This window comes from Scyliorhinus torazame, chromosome 18, assembly GCF_047496885.1.
Source record: "Scyliorhinus torazame isolate Kashiwa2021f chromosome 18, sScyTor2.1, whole genome shotgun sequence".
NCBI lineage: Eukaryota > Metazoa > Chordata > Chondrichthyes > Carcharhiniformes > Scyliorhinidae > Scyliorhinus > Scyliorhinus torazame.
Genome location: NC_092724.1, coordinates 36,503,199 through 36,527,053, shown reverse-complemented (window position 1 = coordinate 36,527,053; position 23,855 = coordinate 36,503,199). Strand labels below are relative to the sequence as shown.

The 23,855-nt window shown below is 48.8% G+C and overlaps 1 protein-coding gene across 1 annotated transcript in view; it reads right to left on the bottom strand.

Annotated features, from left to right (window-relative positions):
• Positions 1-23,855, bottom strand: part of LOC140395118 (A disintegrin and metalloproteinase with thrombospondin motifs 6-like) — a 168,712-nt gene that overhangs the window by 95,465 nt on the left and 49,392 nt on the right. Inside the window, exon 7 of the mRNA XM_072482567.1 lies at positions 17,375-17,520. Within this exon, the coding sequence (XP_072338668.1) occupies positions 17,375-17,520 (146 nt within the window). The remainder of the gene's footprint in view (positions 1-17,374; positions 17,521-23,855) is intronic.

Below are 23,855 nucleotides of genomic sequence, written 5' to 3'. Positions count from 1 at the left end.
ATGGTATGTTGCCTCCCTGGTGCAAGGGTCAAGGATGTCTCGGAGCGGCTGCAGGACATTCTGGGGGGGGAGGGTGAACAGCCAGCTGTCGCGGTGCACATAGGTACCAACGATATAGGTAAAAAACGGGACGAGGTCCTACAAGCTGAATTTAGGGAGCTAGGAGTTAAACTAAAAAGTAGGACCTCAAATGTAGTAATCTCAGGATTGCTACCAGTGCCACGAGCTAGTCAGAGTAGGAATGTCAGGATAGATAGGATGAATGCGTGGCTCGAGAGAAGGTGCAAGAGGGAGGGATTCAAATTCCTGGGACATTGGAACCGGTTCTGGGCGAGGTGGGACCAGTACAAACCGGACGGTCTGCACCTGGGTAGGACTGGAACCGATGTCCTAGGGGGGGGGGGTGTTTGCTAGAGCTGTTGGGGAGAGTTTAAACTAATGTGGCAGGGGGATGGGAACCGATGCAGGAAGTTGGAAGGTAGTAAAACAGGGACAGAAATAAAAGGCAGTAAGGGGGAAAGTGTAAGGCAGAGAAGCCATAGTCAAATATCAAAAAGGGCGACAGTACAAGGTACAGTGACTGAGGGGAGCTCAGTGAATAGGACCAGGAATGCTAAAAAAAATAAAACGGGAAGTGAAAACATTAATGGTAAGCGACGCGGCAGGTTGTTACAGGAAGATATGGGTTCGACGACAAGGAAAATTAGGAGAAAGGTTAAGAGGAAATATAACTTAGGAGAGGTTACTGATCGAGGTGTTAAGATTAAGAACAGAGGTAAAAAAGCCAACATAAGTGTACTTTACCTGAATGCTCGTAGTATTCGGAATAAGGTAAATGAGTTGATGGCGCAAATCATCGTGAATGACTATGATTTAGTGGCCATTACTGAAACATGGTTAAAGGATGGTCACGACTGGGAGTTAAATATCCGAGGGTATCAAACTTTTCAGAAGGACAGAGTGGATGGTAAGGGAGGTGGTGTAGCTCTGTTATTTAAGGATGACATCCGGGCAACAGTAAGGGATGACATCGGTGCTATGGAGGATAAGGTTGTATCCATTTGGGTGGAAATCAGGAATAGTAAGGCGAAAAAGTCACTGATAGGAGTAATCTATAGGCCGCCAAATAGTAACATTATGGTGGGGCAGGCAATAAACAAAGAAATAACAGATGCATGTAGAAATGGTACAGCAGTTATCATGGGGGATTTTAATCTACATGTTGATTGGTTTAACCAGGTCGGTCAAGGCAGCCTTGAGGAGGAGTTTATAGAATGTATCCGCGATAGTTTCCTCGAACAGTATGTAATGGAACCTACGAGGGGACAAGCGGTCCTAGATCTGGTCCTGTGTAATGAGACAGGATTGATTCAGGATCTCATAGTTAGGGATCCTCTCGGAAGGAGCGATCACAATATGGTGGAATTTAAAATACAGATGGAGGGTGAGAAGGTAAAATCAAGCACTAGTGTTTTGTGCTTAAACAAAGGAGATTACAATGGGATGAGAGAAGAACTAGCTAAGGTAGACTGGGAGCAAAGACTTTATGGTGAAACAGTTGAGGAACAGTGGAGAACCTTCCAAGTGATTTTTCACAGTGCCCAGCAAAGGTTTATACCAACAAAAAGGAAGGACGGTAGAAAGAGGGAAAATCGACCATGGATATCTAAGGAAATAAGGGAGAGTATCAAATTGAAGGAAAAAACATACAAAGTAGCAAAGATCAGTGGGAGACTAGAGAACTGGGAAATCTTTAGGGGGCAACAGAAAGCTACTAAAAAAGCTATAAAGAAGAGTAAGATAGATTATGAGAGTAAACTTGCTCAGAATATAAAAACAGATAGTAAAAGTTTCTACAAATACATAAAACAAAAAAGAGTGGCTAAGGTAAATATTGTTCCTTTAGAGGATGAGAAGGGAGATTTAATAATGGGAGATGAGGAATTGGCTAAGGAACTGAACAGGTTTTTTGGGTCGGTCTTCACAGTGGAAGACACAAATAACATGCCAGTGACTGATGGAAATGAGGCTATGACAGGTGAGGACCTTGAGAGGATTGATATCACCAAGGAGGTAGTGATGGGCAAGCTAATGGGGCTAAAGGTAGACAAGTCTCCTGGACCTGATGGAATGCATCCCAGAGTGCTAAAAGAGATGGCTAGGGAAATTGCAAATGCACTAGTGATAATTTACCAAAATTCACTAGACTCTGGGGTGGTCCCGGCGGATTGGAAATTAGCAAACGTGACACCACTGTTTAAAAAAGGAGGTAGGCAGAAAGCGGGTAATTATAGGCCAGTGAGCTTAACTTCGGTAGTAGGGAAGATGCTGGAATCTATCATCAAGGAAGAAATAGCGAGGCATCTGGATGGAAATTGTCCCATTGGACAGACGCAGCATGGGTTCATAAAGGGCAGGTCGTGCCTAACTAATTTAGTGGAATTTTTTGAGGACATTAACAGTGCGGTAGATAACGGGGAGCCAATGGATGTGGTATACCTGGATTTCCAGAAAGCCTTTGACAAGGTGCCACACAAAATGTTGTTGCATAAGATAAAGATGCATGGCATTAAGGGGAAAGTAGTAGCATGGGTAGAGGATTGGTTAATTAATAGAAAGCAAAGAGTGGGGATTAATGGGTGTTTCTCTGGTTGGCAATCAGTAGCTAGTGGTGTCCCTCAGGGATCAGTGTTGGGCCCACAACTGTTCACAATTTACATAGATGATTTGGAGTTGGGGACCAAGGGCAATGTGTCCAAGTTTGCAGACGACACTAAGATAAGTGGTAAAGCAAAAAGTGCAGAAGATACTGGAAGTCTGCAGAGGGATTTGGATAGGCTAAGTGAATGGGCTATTTGGTAGGAATAACAGCAAAAGGGATTATTATTTAAATGATAAAATATTAAAACATGCTGCTGTGCAGAGAGACCTGGGTGTGCTAGTGCATGAGTCGCAGAAAGTTGGTTTTCAGGTGCAACAGGTGATTAAGAAGGCAAATGGAATTTTGTCCTTCATTGCTAGAGGGATGGAGTTTAAGACTAGGGAGGTTCTGCTGCAATTGTGTAAGGTGTTAGTGAGGCCACACCTGGAGTATTGTGTTCAGTTTTGATCTCCTTACTTGAGAAAGGACGTACTGGCACTGGAGGGTGTGCAGAGGAGATTCACTAGGTTAATCCCAGAGCTGAAGGGGTTGGATTACGAGGAGAGGTTGAGTAGACTGGGACTGTACTCGTTGGAATTTAGAAGGATGAGGGGGGATCTTATAGAAACATATAAGATTATGATGGGAATAGATAGGATAGATGCGGGCAGGCTGTTTCCACTGGTGGGTGAAAGCAGAACTGGGGGGCACAGCCTCAAAATAAGGGGAAGTAGATTTAGGACTGAGTTTAGGAGGAACTTCTTCACCCAAAGGGTTGTGAATCTATGGAATTCCTTGCCAGGTGAAGCAGTAGAGGCTCCTTCATTAAATGTTTTTAAGATAAAGATAGATAGTTTTTTGAACAATAAAGGGATTAAGGGTTATGGTGTTCGGGCCGGAAAGTGGAGCTGAGTCCACAAAAGATCAGCCATGATCTCATTGAATGGTGGAGCAGGCTCGAGGGGCCAGATGGCCTACTCCTGCTCCTAGTTCTTATGTTTATGACACTCCAAATGGCAACCTTGTGTATTCATAGAGATATGATGATAGCCATAGAGGCCTATGTAGGTATTAATGGTCACAGATTTTCTGCAAACTGCGTTGAGTGGAGGTCCGTGTGATTCATATCGAGTTTAGAAAAAGTGCCCTCCAGTCAACTTTGCGCAGAGGCCCTCTATTGGCGGTATTGGAAAACTGTCCAAATGAGAGGCCTTGTTTACTGTTAGCTTATAATCCCTGAACCAGCGGGCGGTTTTGTCTGGCTTCAGTACCATGACTACAGGCACTGCCCAATCTACAAATTGTACCGGTCGGATGATTCCTAGGCTTTCCAAGCAGTTCAGTTCATCCTCTACCTTGTCAGCAATGCGTAGGGAGCTGGCGAGCCGTGAAGTACTTTGGTTGGGACTCAGGGTCTACGTGTATCCTGGCCATGGCACCTTTGATTTTGCACAGGTACTCCTGGAAAACCTCCAGATACTTCCCCAAGACTTTGTATAATCCCCCAATGCCCGTTGGAAAATATGCTGCCAGCCTAAATGGAGACTCTGTAGCCTATCACAGCCCAGCAAACTCAGGTTGCTCTAGGTGGAAGGTCCTGATTCTAGGTGGATGCCTCCCTCCACCTGGGCGACGCACTTGGTGGCTGACCTAGCATTGCTGGCACCTGCGATTTCTCCGGCCACAGGTGCCGCACCTCTGTGAATCTTCCTCAAGTGGCTCTGGGGAGCTGTCTCGCCTGGCTGCAGCAGCCCTTGACCAGCATACCTGGCCCGGTGGTGTTTGGGCAAGGGCGGGGTCCCAGAGGTCAAAATGTGCAAAAGGTTTGTAAACTTAGACTAAATAAATAGGTCAAAGAAACTTTTAGATAAGGGGAATGGGGATATGCATGGCAGGTGTCCTTCAGCCTGAAAATTTGGGTAGTGAGAAGAACAAGATGATCATACACAGCTAACACTGGGATAAAAAAAATCAGGAAACTGTACCTCGTCAACCAAAGATTTCCAAAGATGGAAAAAGGAAAAGAAAATTGATGGCAGGACCAGAAAGATAGAAACTGATTGATGATGGGGGGGACCAGTTTGGTGAATATCTGAGGGTGTAAAAGAGCTGCAGAAAGATGAGAGGTGGCAGCTTACAGACAGGAAGATACTACAAAATTGGGGCCTAATGGTTCAAAAGAACCTGTCAGTAGATTTGGTCTCATTCCCTTGGAGCCATTACTACCTCAGGACTGTTCGACTTCTCTCCTCTTAATTGTGCCAGATCTCAGGAATCGTCAATAACATCAAACTTGCGAGTTTTATCAATATCGTAAGAACCTCTCTCCCACCCCATCCTGGTACTGCCAGGCCACCAAGTGCCCTTCCAAATGTCCCCAGATTTGACCCATTTTACACAGTCAAAAGCCACTGGGCGGTATTCTCCGGTCCGCCAGCCTGGGTGCCGTGCCCTCGCCGGCAGCGGGATTCTTCATTCCCGCCACCTGCCAATGGTATTTCCCATGGTGGCCACTCACGTCGCCGGGAAACCCGTTGGCGTGGGTGCGCTGCCAGCGCAATGGAGAACCCTTCCGATGGAGAATCTCGCTGACTGTTCCTACAAAGTTTCCAAAACCCTCTGAGCTCCCCTGGGAGAAGAATAAGAAAGATTGGTCCATCTTCACCAGGATTATTTCATCACAGAACGATTATGCCACCGTGCTGCCCTTAAATCCGCTATTATGATTTGCCTGCTGTAGGTGATCAGACCTCACTGTCGCAGACAAACGGCACATGCAGAAGCTCAGATATACCAATGTGGCTGCGGTGACAGGCTGGAAGAAACACAAGGTGCATGCGAAGGCCTGACTACCCACTATGGTCAATAGTTCTTCAGAGTTTCCCAACAGCGTTACCTGGCGTTGGATGAAATGAAAGATGCCAGGCAGATCAGCTCGCAAAACCCTATTGGCATCACCTGCCTATTTACCAGCAAAGGTACTTACTGGTGTGGTATAGTACCTATCTCATTATGACCATAGGAACGGTGTGAAGAGGTTCTGGGTCAGGATCCAGCCAGATCCAGCGTTGTGCAGTCTTGGTGCTGCATGAACACATATTGTTGACATCTATCCAGTCACTCATGGTTTGAGACATCTCTCGAGTGTTTTGTTGAAAATCTCTCCCTTTGGTCTTCTCCATCCAATTATCCCACCACCTTAATTTTAACAAAAATGTGGGGCGGGATTCTCCAATAATGGGGCTATGTCCCCGCACCCGTGAGAAAATACACGCAAATCACTCTGGACTTACATGGAGAAAGTCCAATTGTGATTCTGTGATTGGCAGGGGTCTAGCAGGGTCCCAGAGTGTTCCTCTCAGCTCCGGCTGCTGATATGGGGCCCTGCACTTCCGGTTGGGGTCCGCGCATGTGCACGGCGGTGGCCTGTGTCAGCCACCCCGCGCGACATGGCCAACCCACACCGCGGACCGGCACCAAGAAGATCGTCTCCACCCAAATCGCGCGTGCCTGCGGATCGGTGGCCCCCGATCGGTAGCCTGGCCGTCCTGGAGGCCCCCCCACCGGTGAATGATCCCCCTGCCCCTCACCAGGGCGGCCGCAGACTGAGTCCGCAATGGCCACGCCAAGTGCCCGCCGGGTGGAACCATGAGAGAACCACGCCGGCGGGACTTCGGCCAGCTGCACTCGGTGAATCGCCGCGGGGGCCTCTTTCAATGGCATCCAATGGGTGCCACATCAACCGCATGTGCGCAATTGGTGGTGATTCTCCGGGGACCAGAGAATCGTGGGAGTGGCATCGGACCTGGGGCGAAATTCTCCCAAATCGGCGCCAATCAGACGGGCATCGCGCTGCCCCAAAGGTGCGGAATGCTCCGCATCTTTGGGGGCCGAGCCCCAACATTGAGGGGCTAGGCCGGCGCCGGAGGAATTTCTGCCCCGCCAGCTGGCGGAAACGGCCTTTGTTGCCCCGCCAGCTGGCGCGGAAATGACATCCCCGGGCAGCGCATGCGCGGGAGCGTCAGCGGCCGCTGACAGTTTCCCACGCATGCGCAGTGGAGGGAGTCTCTTCCGCCTCCGCCATGGTGGAGACCGTGGCGGAGGCGGAAGGGAAAGAGTGCCCCCACGGCACAGGCCCGCCCGCGGATCGGTGGGCCCCGATCGCAGGCCAGGCCACCGTGGGGGCACCCCCCGGGCCCAGATCGCCCCGCACCCCCCCCAGGACCCCGTAGCCCGCCCACGCCGACTTGTCCCGCCGTTCAAAAGGTGGTTTAATCCACGCCGGCGGGACAGGCAATTTATCGGCGGGACTTCGGCCCATTCGGGCCGGAGAATCGAGTGGGGGGGCCCGCCAACCGGCGCGGCGCGATTCCCGCCCCCGCCGAATCTCCGGTGCCGGAGACTTCGGAAACCGGCGGGGGCAGGATTCACGCCAGCCCCCGGCGATTCTCCGACCCGGCGGGGGGTCGGAGAATGACGCCCCTGATCTCGGGTTTGACACCCATTCTCTGCACCCGGCCGAGCGCGATTTTGGCGTGGACGCTCGGAGAATCCCGCCCGTGGTTTCCCTGTCATCACTTGAATGCTCTTTGCATTTGCAAATGAACTGACCAAAAGGGAGCATAAATTCAACTAAGACACTGCCAATTGGGTGAGATTAACCTGAACCTAATCTTTTAGGCTTGACTTGCACCAGTATTTTAAAGCCAGTCCCTTGGTGTCAGATCTTTTTTGGCCTCTGCACTTTTAACATGTTCCATAAGACAGCTGGACCCATTCACAGTCCTGACGTTTCAGTCCTTTAAAAAAGAGAGAGCATACTAAATGTCCATCCAATAATCACAAGACATTGCAATCAGATACAAAACACATTTTGTTTCTGGCACAGATGCAATTATGGCTCCCAATCAAGCCCATTTCAGATCGCTGAACAACATACATTTGACTTGATTTATAAATCCTGACATTGATCAGAGTCATAAATCGGCCAGGAAGAATTTTTTCCCTCTTAATTAGATAAAATACTTCTGGTAAAATCTTTGACAAGGTGCGCTTTCATTGTGCCAGTAAGCCCATTTAGCATGCATCAAATGAGCAATTAAAACAATAAAAAAATACATTGATGGCTGAGCTTGTACAGGCAGAGTATAAACTGACCCATATAGACCAAAGGGGCCCAGGACCAACCCCTGGCTCGTGCAGAGTGAATAAATTTCAGATGGGGAATTAACAAACTTCACTTACTTCTAAAGACTTTTGATGGGTTCATTTTGAAGCACTCTTGTGATCCCCCACATGCATTGGAAACACCCATTTCTATGGCTGCCTGTAGCCTTAGATGCTCTTATTGTCCCTCTGGTATTTGCAGCTGCATTGTCCCTAATGAGCCTATTCATTGGTCATCTCTGGGAAAATCGAGGTGGTGTGCGGGCCTCACACACCAATAGGAATCAAGACTTGCATATGGCCTTGACACCTGCTGAAAAATCCAGCCCCCAGTGAGAGTCCTACAGAAGGCAAGGAAAATAATTCACTTCACATCCAAGTGGCATTCTGAGTTACTGGAAAGACAAGTTACAAAGGTTTTCGACAGCTGTTTGTCTCCATTATAATGAAAAAGGAAGCACTGCTAACCCTGGTTCTTGAGAATGAGATGGGCCAAGTGGATCAAGTGTCAGTAGGGGAAGGGGACGGTGATCGTTGTATTATAAGGTTCAGGTTGGCTATGGAAAAGAACAAGGAGCAATCCAGAGTAAGAATAATTAACTGGAGGAAAGCCAACTTCAAAGGGTAGGAATAGATCTGGACCAGGTAAATTGGGACCAATGACTGGCAGGCAAACCTGTAACTGCACAATGACCACATTTAAAGAAAAAATAGTTTGGCACAGTCAAGGTATTCTCCCAAAATATAGAGCAAACAAATCCAGGGCTCCTTGGATTCTGAAAGAAATTGAGATTAAAAAGAAGAAAAAATGTGCTTTCAACAGATGTCAGGTTGCTAAAACAACCGAGAATCAGGCTGAATACAGAAAGTTCAGAATGGAAGTGAAAAAGCAAATAAGAGAAGCAAAGAGAGGCTATGAAAAGATATTGGCAGCTAACATGAACGGTTATCACAAAGTCTTTTTTTGGCATATAAATAATAAAATGGTCATAAATGGAGGAGTGGGGAAGGATGGGGAGCCAAGAAAGCATATGAAATACCCTCCTTCATTGGCAGAGGTATAAAATATAAAAATAAGGATATAGCATTGTAATTGTATAAAACACTGGTGAGGCCACAACTGGAGTATTGTGTGTAGTTCTGTCACCACATTACAGGAAGGACGTAATTGCTCTGGAGAGAGAGTGCAAAAGAGATTTACGAGAATGTTGCCAGGGCTAGAAAAGTGTAGCTACGAGCAGAGATTGGATAGGCTGAGGGTATTTTCCTTGGAACAAAGAAGGCTGAGGGCTGACTTAATTGAGGTGTACAAAATTATGAGAGGAAGAGATAGAGTGGACAGGATAAGTTTCCCTTGGTGGAGAATTCTAGAACCAAGGGACATAGATTCAAGATAAGTGGCAAAAGGTGTAGCGGGGACATGAGGAAGAACCTTTTTACGCCAAGGGTAGTAGGAGTCGCTGCCCGAGTTGGTGGTGGAGGCAGAGACCCTAAACTCTTTTAAAAAGTACCTGGATCTGCACCTTATGTTCTGTAATATGCAGGACTAAATGCAGGAAGGTGGGATTAGAAAGGCACATGGGTGTCCTAAGGCTGGCGTGGACTACATGGGCTGAATGCCTCCTTCTGTGCTGTAACTTTTCTATGGTTTCTATGAGAATTGCACATGGAGGAGGGGGTATACCTGAGGTATTAAAATAATACTTTGCATCCTTCTTCACCAAGGAAGAAGATGCTCCACAAGTCATGGTGAAAGGAGGTAGTTCAGATTCTTGAAGGCATTAAAATTGATAGGGGGGTGTCAAATGACACTCCATTGGAAATTACGGCTCAATAATTCAGGACAAAATTAATAGGTGCTAATAGTCACAAAATGTGAGCTAATTAAGTAAAGTCAGCATGGATTTTTTCAGGGCAAATTGTGTTTTACAAAGCTGCAGGTGATTTTTGAAGGGGTAACAGAGAGGGTTGATGAGGGCAAAGCTGTTGATGTGGTGTACATGGACTTCCAAAAGGCATTTGATAAATTCCTGCACAACAGACTTGTGAGCAAAGTTATAGCTCATGGAATAGAAATGACAGTGGCAACATGGATAGAAAATTGGCTGAATGGCAGGAAAAAAAAGAGTTAATAGATGTGATAATGAACTGTAATAATACCTCAATCAGCAGTCAGAGATCGGGAGTTCGGAGGCCAGGAATTGCTTTCTCTGTTGTTGGGTGGGTGGGGGGGGGGGGGGGGGGGGGGGGGGGGGGGGAGGGGAGGGGGGTGTCTTTGGGGTGCTTCCCTGTGAGGGGGTTCCTTGCTGAGGAGCTAACATTCCCCGGTTTGGGGGGGGTCGATGTGTTTGTGGGGGAGATGTCCTGTTTTATTTTTAAAGGATGCCCTGACCTCAGACTAAATAGGGAAGAAACATTCCCGCTGGTTGTAGGATCAAGAATAAGAGGGTAAAGATTTAAGGTCATTGGCAAAAGAAGCAAGGAAGGCATGGGGAGCAACCTTTTCACCGTGGTCAGGACTTCAATGCTTTACCTGAGAGTGGAGATGCCGGCGTTGGACTGGGGTGAGCACAGTACAAAGTCTTACAACACCAGGTTAAAGTCCAACAGGTTTGTTTCGATGTCACTAGCTTTCGGAGCGCTGCTCCTTCCTCAGGTGAATGAAGAGGTATGTTCCAGAAACACATATATAGACAAATTCAAAGATGCCAAACAATGCTTGGAATGCGACCATTAGCAGGTGATTAAATCTTTACAGATCCAGAGATGGGGTAACCCCAGGTTAAAGAGGTGTGAATTGTGTCAAGCCAGGACAGTTGGTAGGATTTCGCAGGCCAGATGGTGGGGGATGAATGTAATGTGACATGAATCCCAGGTCCCGGTTGAGGCCGCACTCATGTGTGCGGAACTTGGCTATAAGTTTCTGCTCGGCGATTCTGCGTTGTCGCGCGTCCTGAAGGCCGCCTTGGAGAACGCTTACCCGGAGATCAGAGGCTGAATGCCCTTGACTGCTGAAGTGTTCTCCGACTGGAAGGGAACATTCCTGCCTGGTGATTGTTGCGTGATGTCCGTTCATTCGTTGTCGCAGCGTCTGCATGGTCTCGCCAATGTACCACGCTTCGGGACATCCTTTCCTGCAGCGTATGAGGTAGACAACGTTGGCCGAGTCGCACAAGAACGTACCGCGTACCTGGTGGGTGGTGTTCGCACGTGTAAAGGAGATAGCTGAAGAAATAGTGGAGGCGTTAGTTATGATCTTTCAAAAGTCACTGGAGTCCGGGAAAGTCCCAGAGGATTGGAAAATCGCTGTTGTAACCCCCCTGTTCAAGAAGGGAACAAGGAAAAAGATGGAAAATTATAGGCCAATTAGCCTAACCTCGGTTGTTGGCAAGATTCTAGAATCCATTGTTAAGGATGAGATTTCTAAATTCTTGGAAGTGCAGGGTCAGATTTGGACAAGTCAGCATGGATTTAGTAAGGGGAGGTCGTGCCTGACAAACCTGTTAGAGTTCTTTGAAGAGATAACAAATAGGTTAGACCAAGGAGAGCCAATGGATGTTATCTATCTTGACTTCCAAAAGGCCTTTGATAAGGTGCCTCACGGGAGACTGCTGAGTAAAATAAGGGCCCATGGTATTCGAGGCAAGGTACTAACATGGATTGACGATTGGCTGTCAGGCAGAAGGCAGAGAGTTGGGATAAAAGGTTCTTTTTCGGAATGGCAACCGGTGACGAGTGGTGTCCCGCAGGGTTCAGTGTTGGGGCCACAGCTGTTCTCTTTATATATTAACGATCTAGATGATGGGACTGGGGGCATTCTGGCTAAGTTTGCCGATGATACAAAGATAGGTGGAGGGGCAGGTAGTATGGAGGAGGTGGGGAGGCTGCAGAAAGATTTAGACAGTTTAGGAGAGTGGTCCAAGAAATGGCTGATGAAATTCAACGTGGGCAAGTGCGAGGTCTTGCACTTTGGAAAAAGAATAGAGGCATGGACTATTTTCTAAATGGTGACAAAATTCACAATGCTGAAGTGCAAAGGGACTTGGGAGTCCTAGTCCAGGATTCTCTAAAGGTAAACTTGCAGGTTGAGTCCGTAATTAAGAAAGCAAATGCAATGTTGTCATTCATCTCAAGCGGCTTGGAATATAAAAGCAGGGATGAACTTCTGAAGCTTTATAAAGCATTAGTTAGGCCCCATTTAGAATACTGTGAGCAATTCTGGGCCCCACACCTCAGGAAGGACATACTGGCACTGGAGCGGGTCCAGCGGAGATTCACACGGATGATCCCAGGAATGGTAGGCCTAACATACGATGAACGTCTGAGGATCCTGGGATTATATTCATTGGAGTTTTGGAGGTTGAGGGGAGATCTAATAGAAACTTACAAGATAATGAATGGCTTAGATAGGGTGGATGTAGGGAAGTTGTTTCCATTAGCAGGGGAGACTAGGACCCGGGGGCACAGCCTTAGAATAAAAGGGAGTCACTTTAGAACAGAGATGAGGAGAAATTTCTTCAGCCAGAGAGTGGTGGGTCTGTGGAATTCATTGCCACAGAGGGCGGTGGAGGCCGGGACGTTGAGTGTCTTTAAGACAGAAGTTGATAAATTCTTGATTTCTCGAGGAATTAAGGGCTATGGAGAGCGGGTAAATGGAGTTGAAATCAGCCATGATTGAATGGCGGAGTGGACTCGATGGGCCGAATGGCCTTACTTCCGCTCCTATGTCTTATGGTCTTATGGTAATAGTGGTATCCATGTCAATGATCTGGCACGTCTTGCAGAGATTGCCAAGGCAGGGTTGTGTGGTGTCGTGGTCACTGTTCTGAAGACTGGGTAGTTTGCTGCAAACAATGGTTCGTTTGAGGTTGCGCGGTTGTTTGAAGGCAAGTAGTGGGGGTGTGGGGATGACCTTGGCAAGATGTTCATCGTCATCAATGACGTGTTGAAGGCTGTGAAGAAGATGACGTAGTTTCTCCGCTCCGGGGAAGTACTGGACGACGAAGGGTATTCTGTCGGTTGTGTCCCATGTTTGTCTTCTGAGGAGGTTGGTGCGGTTTTTCGCTGTGGCGCGTTGGAACTGTCGATCGATGAGTCGAGTGCCATATCCCGTTCGTACGAGTGCATCTTTCAACGTCTGTAGATGTCTGTTACGCTCCTCCTCGTCTGAGCAGATCCTGTGTATACGGAGCGCTTGTCCATAGGGGATGGCTTCTTTAATGTGTTTAGGGTGGAAGCTGGAGAAGTGGAGCATCATGAGGTTATCCGTGGGTTTGCGGTAAAGCGAAGTGCTGAGGTGACCGTCCTTGATGGAGACGAGTGTGTCCAAGAATGCAACTGATTTTGGAGAGTAGTCCATGGTGAGTCTGATGGTTGGATGGAACTTATTGATGTCATCGTGTAGTCGTTTCAGTGATTCTTGGCCGTGGGTCCAAAGGAAAAAATGTCATCGATGTATCTGGTGTATAACGTCGGTTGAAGGTCCTGTGCGGTGAGTAGGTCCTGTTCAAACTTGTGCATGAAGATGTTGGCGTATTGGGGTGCGAATTTGGTCCCCATGGCTGTTCCGTGCGTCTGGATGAAGAACTTGTTGTCGAAGGTGAAGACGTTGTGATCCAGAATGAAGCGGATGAGTTGCAGAATTGCGTCTGGATATTGGCAGTTGTCGGTGTTGAGTACTGAGGCTGTTGCAGCAATGCCGTCGTCATGGGGGATGCTGGTGTAGAGTGCCGAGACGTCCATTGTGACGAGGAATGTTCCTGGTTCAACTGGTCCATGGGTGCTGAGTTTCTGTAGGAAGTCCGTCGTGTCGCGACAGAAGCTGGGCGTACCTTGTACGATGGGTTTCAAGATGCCCTCGATGTAGCCAGAGAGGTTCTCACACAAGGTCCCATTGCCTGAAACGATAGGGCGGCCTGGTGTGTTGCCTTATGTATTTTTGGGAGGCAGTAGAGATCTCCAATGCGGGGAGTACGTGGGATGAGAGCACGTAGGGTGCTCTGAAGATCTGGATCCAAGGTCTTGATCAGTCTGTTAAGTTGGCGGATGTGTTCCTTGGTCGGATCTGCGGGTAACTGTCTGTAGTGTTCTTGGTTGTTCAGTTGTCGGTATACTTCTTTGCAGTAGTCCGTTCTGTTCAGTACGTCAACACGTCATTGATGACGATGAACATCTTGCCAAGGTCAGCCCCACACCCCCACTACTTGCCTTCAAACAACCACGCAACCTCAAACGAACCATTGTTTGCAGCAAACTACCCAATCTTCAGAACAGTGACCACGACACCACACAACCCTGCCATGGCAATCTCTGCAAGACGTGCCAGATCATTGACATGGATACCACTATTACACGTGAGAACACCACCCACCAGGTACGTGGTACGTTCTCGTGCGACTCGGCCAACGTTGTCTACCTCATACGCTGCAGGAAAGGATGTCCCGAAGCGTGGTACATTGGCGAGACCATGCAGACGCTGCGACAACGAATGAACGGACATCGCGCAACAATCACCAGGCAGGAATGTTCCCTTCCAGTCGGAGAACACTTCAGCAGTCAAGGGCATTCAGCCTCTGATCTCCGGGTAAGCGTTCTCCAAGGCGGCCTTCAGGACGCGCGACAACGCAGAATCGCCGAGCAGAAACTTATAGCCAAGTTCCGCACACATGAGTGCGGCCTCAACCGGGACCTGGGATTCATGTCACATTACATTCATCCCCCACCATCTGGCCTGCGAAATCCTACCAACTGTCCTGGCTTGATGTAGTTCACACCTCTTTAACCTGGGGTTACCTCATCTCTGGATCTGTAAAGATTTAATCACCTGCTAATGGTCGCATTCCAAGCATTGTTTGGCATCTTTGAATTTATCTATATATGTGTTTCTGGAACAGACCTCTTCATTCACCTGAGGAAGGAGCAGCGCTCCGAAAGCTAGTGGCATCGAAACAAACCTGTTGGACTTTAACCTGGTGTTGTAAGACTTCGTACTGTTACCTGAGAGTGTAATGGGGACAGACTCAATTAAGGCGTTTAAGAGGGAATTGAATTATTGTCTGAAAGGGGAGAATGTGCAGAGTTACGGGGGGAAGGCGGGAATGGGTGGGGAGTGCGGGGGACGGTGTGGGGAGGGGGGGAGCGGGGGGGAGAGAATGGCACTGGGTGAATTGTGTATTTGGAGGGCCAGTGCCAACACAAGGGGCTGAATGGCCTCCTTCAGTGCTGTTACAATTCTGTGATTCTGAAGGGTTACCCAGTCAGCTGGATCATTAATTTTGTACTAAAGACATTGACATCGTGATTCACGGGATCAAAAGTTCTTGTGTGCTCCTGCTGCCGCAACCAGTGTGCATGCGTCTTGCATTAGCATTTAAATGAAGACAAATCTGGTCCCATGCTGATTTTCATGTGTGTGGGCCAGAGTGCACCGACACCATTAGCCTCACCCCGAAAAAGTGCCGAAGCCAACTGGACAGTGGATGAGGTCTGCTTCACGAGTCCTCTTAAAACTTGTTTGTTACTTGTTTGCTGGAATTTCCATTGTGTCTTGAAAAGACCCGTGCATTCAACATTTTGTGTATATTTCTTTTGCGGCTCGAGTGCTGCCTTTATGCACAATCCTCACTTTTGCTGTGCTGCATTCGTACTGAATGGGCCAAATAGCTGTAGCAATCCATTATGAATGACGTTCTGTCTCCCCGGTGCCAAAGTAATGAATATCAATAAGCATGTGCAGACGATTTTAAAGAGCAAAGGGAAACCAGCCAGAGTTGTGGCTCATGCTGGAATCAATCACATAAAAAGAAATCAAACTGGGGTCCAGCAGAGGGAGTTTCATGAGTTGGGAATCCAGGTTAAAGAGCAGGACTTCGAGGGTACAAATCTGAGGATTCTTCTCGGTGCCATGTGCTAGTTATTGTCTGAATGGTAAGATACATACATAGCTGGAAACATGAGCGGTGAATTTTTGTCTACACTGCCTGGTTATCTGGCAAATCCTTCAAATAAACCCACTTGATTTTCAGTCCATTGAATTTAAACGATACGCAAACAATCAAAAGAGGAGATGATTAGGGGACAGACTGGACATGTTCCCATAATAACTAAATGGAAGGTCATGATGTTCCGACAGGGAATGCTGCCAAAAACACTCATTTAGAATTATTCAGTCAGCAAACGCTACTCCCACTCACCATACTTCATCCAATTACAATATGCCACAAATAGGGGGGCCTCACAAATAACACATTCTCTGCTCTCATGCTGACCTGCTAGTTTGCTGCATTTATAGCCTTCACACTGTCCTCCTCCTCTGTCAACAGTTTCCCCTGGATCCAACAGGGCTCAGGTTGATGAGATACAAGCTTGTAGGCAAAGGTAAAAAAAAAGTAGGTTTCCACCAATTGACTAATTGATGGAATAAAAAACACAAGCACCCTTTGCCTGGGTTCAAATTAATACTGGGATGCAGGCCTGCGCCCAAACAAATTGGAATGTGTTCTGCACAGGAGGAGTGCTTTTGAAAAAAAATACTGTATACTTGAGGAAAAGTCAACCTTATGTAAAAGTAGACTGTGATTATTGCGTACAACATGACGCTGGCTGTGCGCGGACCCAGCCTACCAGACAGCGCCCCCCTGTAACCCCCTCGCCACCCCTGGACCACTCCTCACCAGTCCCCCAGCCCCCGCTGAAGCCCCCCACCCCCCCCCCTGCCAGCGGAATGACTCCCCCCCCCACCCCCCCCCCCCCCCCACCGACTGTGGCCGCGCTGGACATAGTCCGCAGCCGCCACACCAGGTCCCCTAAAAGTTGAGAGGACACATGTCCCACGCTGTCGGGAAGTCGGCCCATCGGGAGCGGAGCATCGGGGAGAGTCTCAGGTGACATCTGAAAAACGGTGACACCCCCGATTTCGCCGTCAAACGGATTCTCCGGCCAATCGCCGAATGCGATTTCGGCGGCGGAAATCGGAGAATCCCGCCCATGACTTTTCATATGCCTCATGTAAAAGTTTATCAGGGTTCAAAGCCCAAAACGAAAGTATATTCCGGGCAATGGAATGATTCAATTTCATTGCCTACTGGTAAATAAATGCTTAAAGCATTTATATATTAAAGTTTTATTTTACTTTGTTCCATTGCGACAGTTCAAATCATGCATGCTTATCAATCTCTCAAACATTCAGCGGGATTCTTGGTCGGCGGCAGCACACTCACGCCCGCGAATTTCCCGACGGTGTAGGGATGCCCACAATGGGAAACCCCATTGGCTGGCTGCCGGGATGTAGGATCCCGCTGCTGGCGGGGGCGCGCTGCACTAGAAAATGGGTGTGGCGGGACAGAGAATAACACCCAATATCCATGAAAAGCTCAACTCCATAACTTATGGCTTAAAAAGGTGGTTTGAAAATAATTGACATTTACATGAGTGAGTATGTATAGCATGCAATGGTTTTAGAAAAATAGGGTAAAAGACACATTTTACGGAAGGAACTATATTTGGAAGCCAAATTTTTAAATGTCTTTCTTTAACAGGATTCAGTTATTGTTAGGATAGATGACTGACCTGGTGAGAAGCACAGCATTATCATGATGAGCAATTCCATTGTCAGGGATAGCATTTCCATTACCATTGCGGGAAAGAATAGATTTCTGCCACTTACAAAAACTATCAAGTGATTTGCCAGCATGATGATTTATTTCCAAGTTCGGCTAAAATAATAACAGAAAAGACAATGTATTAATAAATATCTAATCCAAGCAATTCTTAAAAATGGAAATGCTACTTTTTGCAGTGATATTTAATTTCTATGACAGCTAAAATATACAAATTACCAGAATCAGAGTCCTAAAAAAAATCCATGGGCAATATTTAATAAAGGTGACTGGGGCCTTGCCCACCACCTGGACACCCCATTGTCACCTCGTCTCAGGAAAGCCCGTTGCATTAAATGCCAGGCATTTAACTGGGTGGCAGTGTTGTAATACGCAATTGAGAGATAGCAGCATTCCGTCACTGGAAGGGAAGTGTGTCATGTCATCCAGTCTCAGTTTTATTTTGGCCTGTGAACAGAACACTGCACACACAGCTCCACTGCTGATGTCTTTAAGCTTCCTACCTTTGTAGAAATGTTCTCATGTGCCTGGTCTCAATAAATGAACCCTCAGCATTTTCACCCAAGCCTTTATGAATGATTAGTGCTTTTGTGTAATTATAAAACACAAAATGGTGTTCAGCGGTGGTCCAATAGCGTGGTAGCAAAATTGAACACAGGTATGACATGGTGAACAGCCTTAGATTGTGCTACAAAGCATGAGATAATACTTGACGTTTTGGCCAGACCATAACGAGTACACAGCGACAAGTGAGTGTTGAAATCGCAGCGTGGTGACTGCACAGGAAAGCTTTGACCACACAGGGTGGGATAATGCAAAAGAGCTGGTAAGCAGTTAGATCCCTCGTGGTGAGCAGGGCAGTGCATTGAGAGGACCACTCTGGAAAAGGGGAGTGAACAGTCTGTGGGCAAGATGTTTAGTGAGGGAGGGAGAGTCCGACCAGAGCAAAACACAAAAAGAGTAATTAAAACCAGGCCAGAGAAGGTTGCAATTATAATGGATGGAGCTTCGGAAAGGCGAGCAAAAGAAGCTACAGCAACACTCATCCCAGGTGCTACAGAAGAAGGAAGGTCAAAGGGATATTGTCAAAATGTCCACAAATTCCCCAAATTGAATTGGACGGCCGCTGACTGACTAACCAAACTCAGAATGTTTAAACAGCATGCAGAGTTGCAGGAGAATCGCCGAGGGGGCGGCGTGAATCCCGCCCCGCCGCTCCGACGCCGGCAGCCAAATTCTCCGGCGCTGGTTTTCGGGCGGGGGCAGGGATCACGCCGCGCTGATTGGGGGCTGTTAGCAGCGGCTGCCCCGGCAATTCTCCGGGCCCCAATGGGCCGACCGGCTGCCCGTTTTCGGCCAGCACCGCCGGCGTGAAATAGACATGGTCCATCCCAGCGGGACCTGGGTTGGAGGGCGGCTAGCGGAGTCCTCGGGGGGGCACGGGGGGGATCCGGTCCCCGGGGGTGGGGGGGGGGGCTATGGTGACCTGGCCAGCGATCGGGGCCCACCGATCTGTGGGCGGGCCTGTGCCGTGGGGGCACTCTTTCCCTCCGCGCTGTCCTCTGTAAGGCTCCGCCATGGCAGGCGTGGAGAAGAAACCCCCTGCGCCTGCGCAGGAAACACGCTGGCGGTTCTGTGCATGCGCCAACTCACACCGGCCCTTCGGCGGCGGCCTAGCCACCCGAAACTGCGGAGAAGTACGCAACTCCAGGGTGGCCCGACGCCGGAGTGATTTGCACCGCTCTTGGAGCTGGTGTCAGGCCATCGCGCCAAGTGCGGGAGAATCCCGCCCACGGTTTTTATGGTTTCGGTGTCTGAACCAGACAAGCAAGCCAAAACAATTTGTCTAGCAATTGCAAATGGATGTCTAAGCAGGCTGAATATGCCAGGATTATCAGAAGAGCTAAGAGATTCCCAAAAGATATATTCTATATGGGAAGATTGTTTCATAATCAGGTTAAACTTTCTCATTCATCGATTAGAGTTCATGTCATTTCAACAACAGCAAGCCTGCAGAATCCATAGATCACTTGGTCAGGAGATGCAGACAAAAGGCTACGTACTGTGATTTTTCAAATGCAGAGCGAGCAGAATGAATTGTTGAGTTGGTGATTCCCCCCACTCCCATGGAACCATTCCAGCAAGATCCGCAAGGCAAGTCCAAACCATATGCCTTTGAAGAGTTACTCAAGGATAGATGTAAGAGGTGATTCTCGCAGGCTGATGAAGGTTACAGATCTTAGTCACAACCCAATTGTTAACGGAATCACTAGAATACTAAACCTCGCAAAACATGTGGAAGGCATGGCCTTCTGCATGCACAAAGGAAATTCCCAACTTCCCAGCAATTCTGCAATGCATGTGACAGAAAGGATCATTGGCAGGCGGCAGTGCACTAGAGCAAAGGCTGATTCAGCTACAGCGAGCCATACACTGATCCAACCAGACTGTACACACTGGCTGCCTTCAAGCAATAAGAATGACCATCCGGTACCATGGCAGAAACATATGCACGAGGTGATTGACAAATCAGAACATGATGATACTGTGCATGACATCGTCAATGTCGTGGATTCCATCACACCGTCAAAAGAGTTTGCCAAGTTTAAAATCATCTGCCTTAAAAAGTTAGTAACTAAATGTTGAGTATCCTTTGTCCATATATCCAAAAACCAAACAGATCCAAAAACTGACCTTTTTTTGAACGGCTACGCAGTTAATTTGTATGTTAATTTGTATGCAATGTGATATTATATCACAGGTGTAATAAGTGTTAATAGTTAAGTAGAGTGTGTGAGAGTTGACAATAGAGAATCAACCTAGTATTAGTAGACTATAGCTAGCCGAGGCTTAGACTAGGTAATGTAAGTAAGCCTAGGTCTAATGTGTATATGGTAGATCCGAGAACCCAGTACTGAAATATTGAAATGCAATTGGCCCCAAGGATTTTGGATAAAGGTTAATTGAACTGCACTTGTCATTAGCCAAGATTTACATAGGGGGAAGTACCAAGGAACTTTCTCTGCACATTCTGAAAGACATGTATCCACACATGTGGAAGGCCAATGTGAAATCTTCAATTATTAAAGCCATGTCAGCTTCCCAAATTAAGGAAGATCACCAAAGATGTCTGGGTCCCTTAATTTCTCGTCCCCATGCATTTCCAAATTCACTCGAGCATCGTCATCGCGAAGGAAATGGTTGAGAAAGCATGAGCCTTGCCTGTGGCACGAAGACCACAAATGTCTCTTTGAAGCACTGGAACAGTCATTATCAGAATCATCGACATTGCAGTTTTACGCTCCTAGGAAGACAACTATCTGGGATACGGATGCCACACAGAAATGTCTGAGCATGTGCATAATACAAAAGGCAAACTGATTGCATTTGCTTCAAATTCTCTGTCTGTAACGCAATCCAAATGCTCCAACATCAAGTGGGAAACATTGGGCGGGATTTTGCGGGAATTGGCGGGGTGGGCAACTCCGGCGCGAAGGAGTGGTGTGAGCCACTCTGGCGTCGGGCCGCCCCAAAGGTGCGGGATCCTCCTCACCTTCAGGGGCTAGGCCGGCGCCGGAGTGGTTTGCGCGGCGCCAGCCGGCGGGGAAGGGGCTTGGCGCCATGCCAACCGGCGGGGAAGGGCCGCCGCAGGCCGGCGCGAGTTGGCGGATGCGCGGGAGCGCCAGCGTGTGCTGGCGTCATCCCAGCGCATGCGCAGAGGTGTTCATCTCCGCATCGGCCATCGCAGAGCACCACAGCAGCCGATGCGGAGGAATAGAGTGCCCCCACGGCACAGGCCTGCCCGCGGATCGGTGGGCCCTGATCGCCGGCCAGGCCACTGTGGGGGCACCTCCCAGGGCCAGATTCCCCCGCGCCCACCCCTCCCCCTCCCCGAGGACCTCGGAGGCCGCCCGCGCAGCCAGGTCCCGCTGGTAAGTACCTGTTGTAATTTACGCCGGCGGGACCGGCCTAAAACGGGCGGCCACTCAGCCGATCGCGGGCCGGAGAATCGCCGGGGGGGGCGCTGCCAGCGGCCGCCGACCAGCGCGGCGTGATTCTCACCCCCGCCAAATTCCCGGAACAGGAGAATTTGGCAGCCGGCGGCGGCGGGATTCACGCTGCCCCCCCAGCAATTCTTCGACCCGGCGGGGGGGGGGGTCGGAGAATCCCGCCCATTAACTTAAGTGTTTGGAATCATACCGTTTCATATCTACCTATTTGGAAAAAGATTTATGGTAGAGACTGATCACAGGCCATTAGAGATGATTTGGCGAAAGCAGTTGACCGGTGCATCACCAAGATCACAGCGTCTCTTGATAAAGATTCAAGATTACGACTGTGAAATCAGTCAAAAGCCAGATAACTTGATGGTCACATCAGATACGTTTAGCAGATTGCTTAACTCAGTGAAAACAGAAGACGTATCCCTGACTTCACTGACATTGATCTTGAAGATGTTCCTCAAATCGATCTGGTACATTTTGTGCAATGCAAATGCCAGCAGTCACACAAAGATACTGCAAATGTTTCTACACTCTGGAAACTATGGAAGAACATCATCGAAGGATGGTCTGATTCAACTCAACATGTCCGCAAACAGGTGAGACCATTTTGGCCTCATTAGGACTAGCTAGGCATCTCCTGTAGAGCCATTTTTGAAGGCAGACATGTCAGCATATCAGAAGCGTTGAGACTTCATGGTCAGGATTCTCTGACCCTGCGCTGGGTCGGAAAATCCCCAGCGAGAGGCGCAAACCCTGCCACGCTGCCGGCTTCCCTATTCTCCGGAGTCCATTTCTCGGGGGCCAGCAGGATTCCCGCCACGCTGGCAACGGCCCCACTGGCAATTCTCCGGGTCCCGATGAGTCGATTGGCCGTCAAGTTTTGCCCAGTCCCGCCGGCGTGAATTACTCACCTCACACACTGCGGGACCAGGCAGGTATGTGTGTGGGGGCTGTCCGGGGGGGGGGGGGGGGGGGGGCAAAATGGCCTGGCCCGCAATCGGGCCTACTGATCTGCGGGTGGGCTCGTTCCGTGGGGGCCTTCTTTCCTCCGTGCCGGGCCCCTGTAGGGCTCCGCCATATTGCCCGGGGGCTGGTGCAGAGAAGGGTACCCCCGCGCATGCGCGTAAATACGCTGGCCATTCTGCGCATGTGCAGAAATACGCTGGCCGTTCTGCACATGTGCGAACTCGCGTCTGCCCTTTGGCGCCAGCTGGAGCTGCGGGAACCACTCCGACGTCAACCTAGCCCCGAGAAAGTGGATAGAGGAAAGCCCCCAGTTAGAGCTATCTGTATCAGGTTTTTATTTTGTATTTTTGTTGCTTCGTGCCTTGAGAACGTGTTTATCTCCTTCAAAAGCCCGGACAGATCATGTATCCTCGAGAGGACTGGGTTCCTTGTGATTCTTCTTTGTGGTTGGTGTCTCTGGAGTTGTTGGAGCAGAGGGAAATGAATGGTGTCACACACCTGGGTGTGGTCAGTTTATCCTTGTACGATTTGTTGCAGTGAGAGTCTGTATGTTGAGGATCTGCATTGTTGGAGCCCTTCTTAGGTTTGAGGGTAGGCTAGGTGGGGGAGATAGGCACCCTCCTCCAAGTGGTCTTATATGGTGACTTACTGAGTGCCCTCCTCGTTGTAGTCAGGTCTTTGTTGAACAGTGCTGCTCTGTCCCATATTATCTTCTTTGCAATGGTATACAGTGTTGGTCTGTGTCCCACGCTCTTTGGTTAATTCAGGCATTCCTCTGTTATGGAGGTTTCTTCTCTTTATCTGGGTGGGCAGCGTGCTGTTGCAGGTTTGGGGGGCGGGGAGGAGATCGACCCCTCCTAAGTCACACAATTGATGTGTGTCTTGACGATTCTTCTTCTCCTTGGTGAAATGAAATGAAAATGAAATGAAAACCGCTCATTGTCACAAGTATGCTTCAAATGAAGTTACTGTGAAAAGCCCCTCGTCGCCACATTCCGGCACCTGTTAGGGGAGGCTGGTACGGGAATTGAACCCGCGCTGCTGGCCTGCTTTAGTCTGCTTTAAAAGCCAGCGATTTACCCCGGTGCTAAACCAGCCCCTAAGGCTGGTTGAGGATTACGTGATATTTCTAATGTGGGTGGAGCTGGTGTGCTGCCCTGGGCGAAGTTAGTGAGGATTGAGGCCAGCTGGGTGGTAAGTCTTGGCATGCGCTGGATATCCTGGGGGTACTGACTCATTTGTGCAAGAGTCTGCTGGACGGGTGGCATGGTGGTGCAGTGGTTAGCACTGCTGCCTCACGATGCCAAGGACCCGGGTTCAATCCCGGCCCCGGGTCACTGTCCGTGTGGAGTTTGCACATTCTCGCTGTGTCTGCGTAGATCTCACCGCCACAACCCAAAGATGTGCAGGGTAGGTGGATTGGCCACGTTGGATTGCCCTCAATTGGAAAAAGAGTCTGCT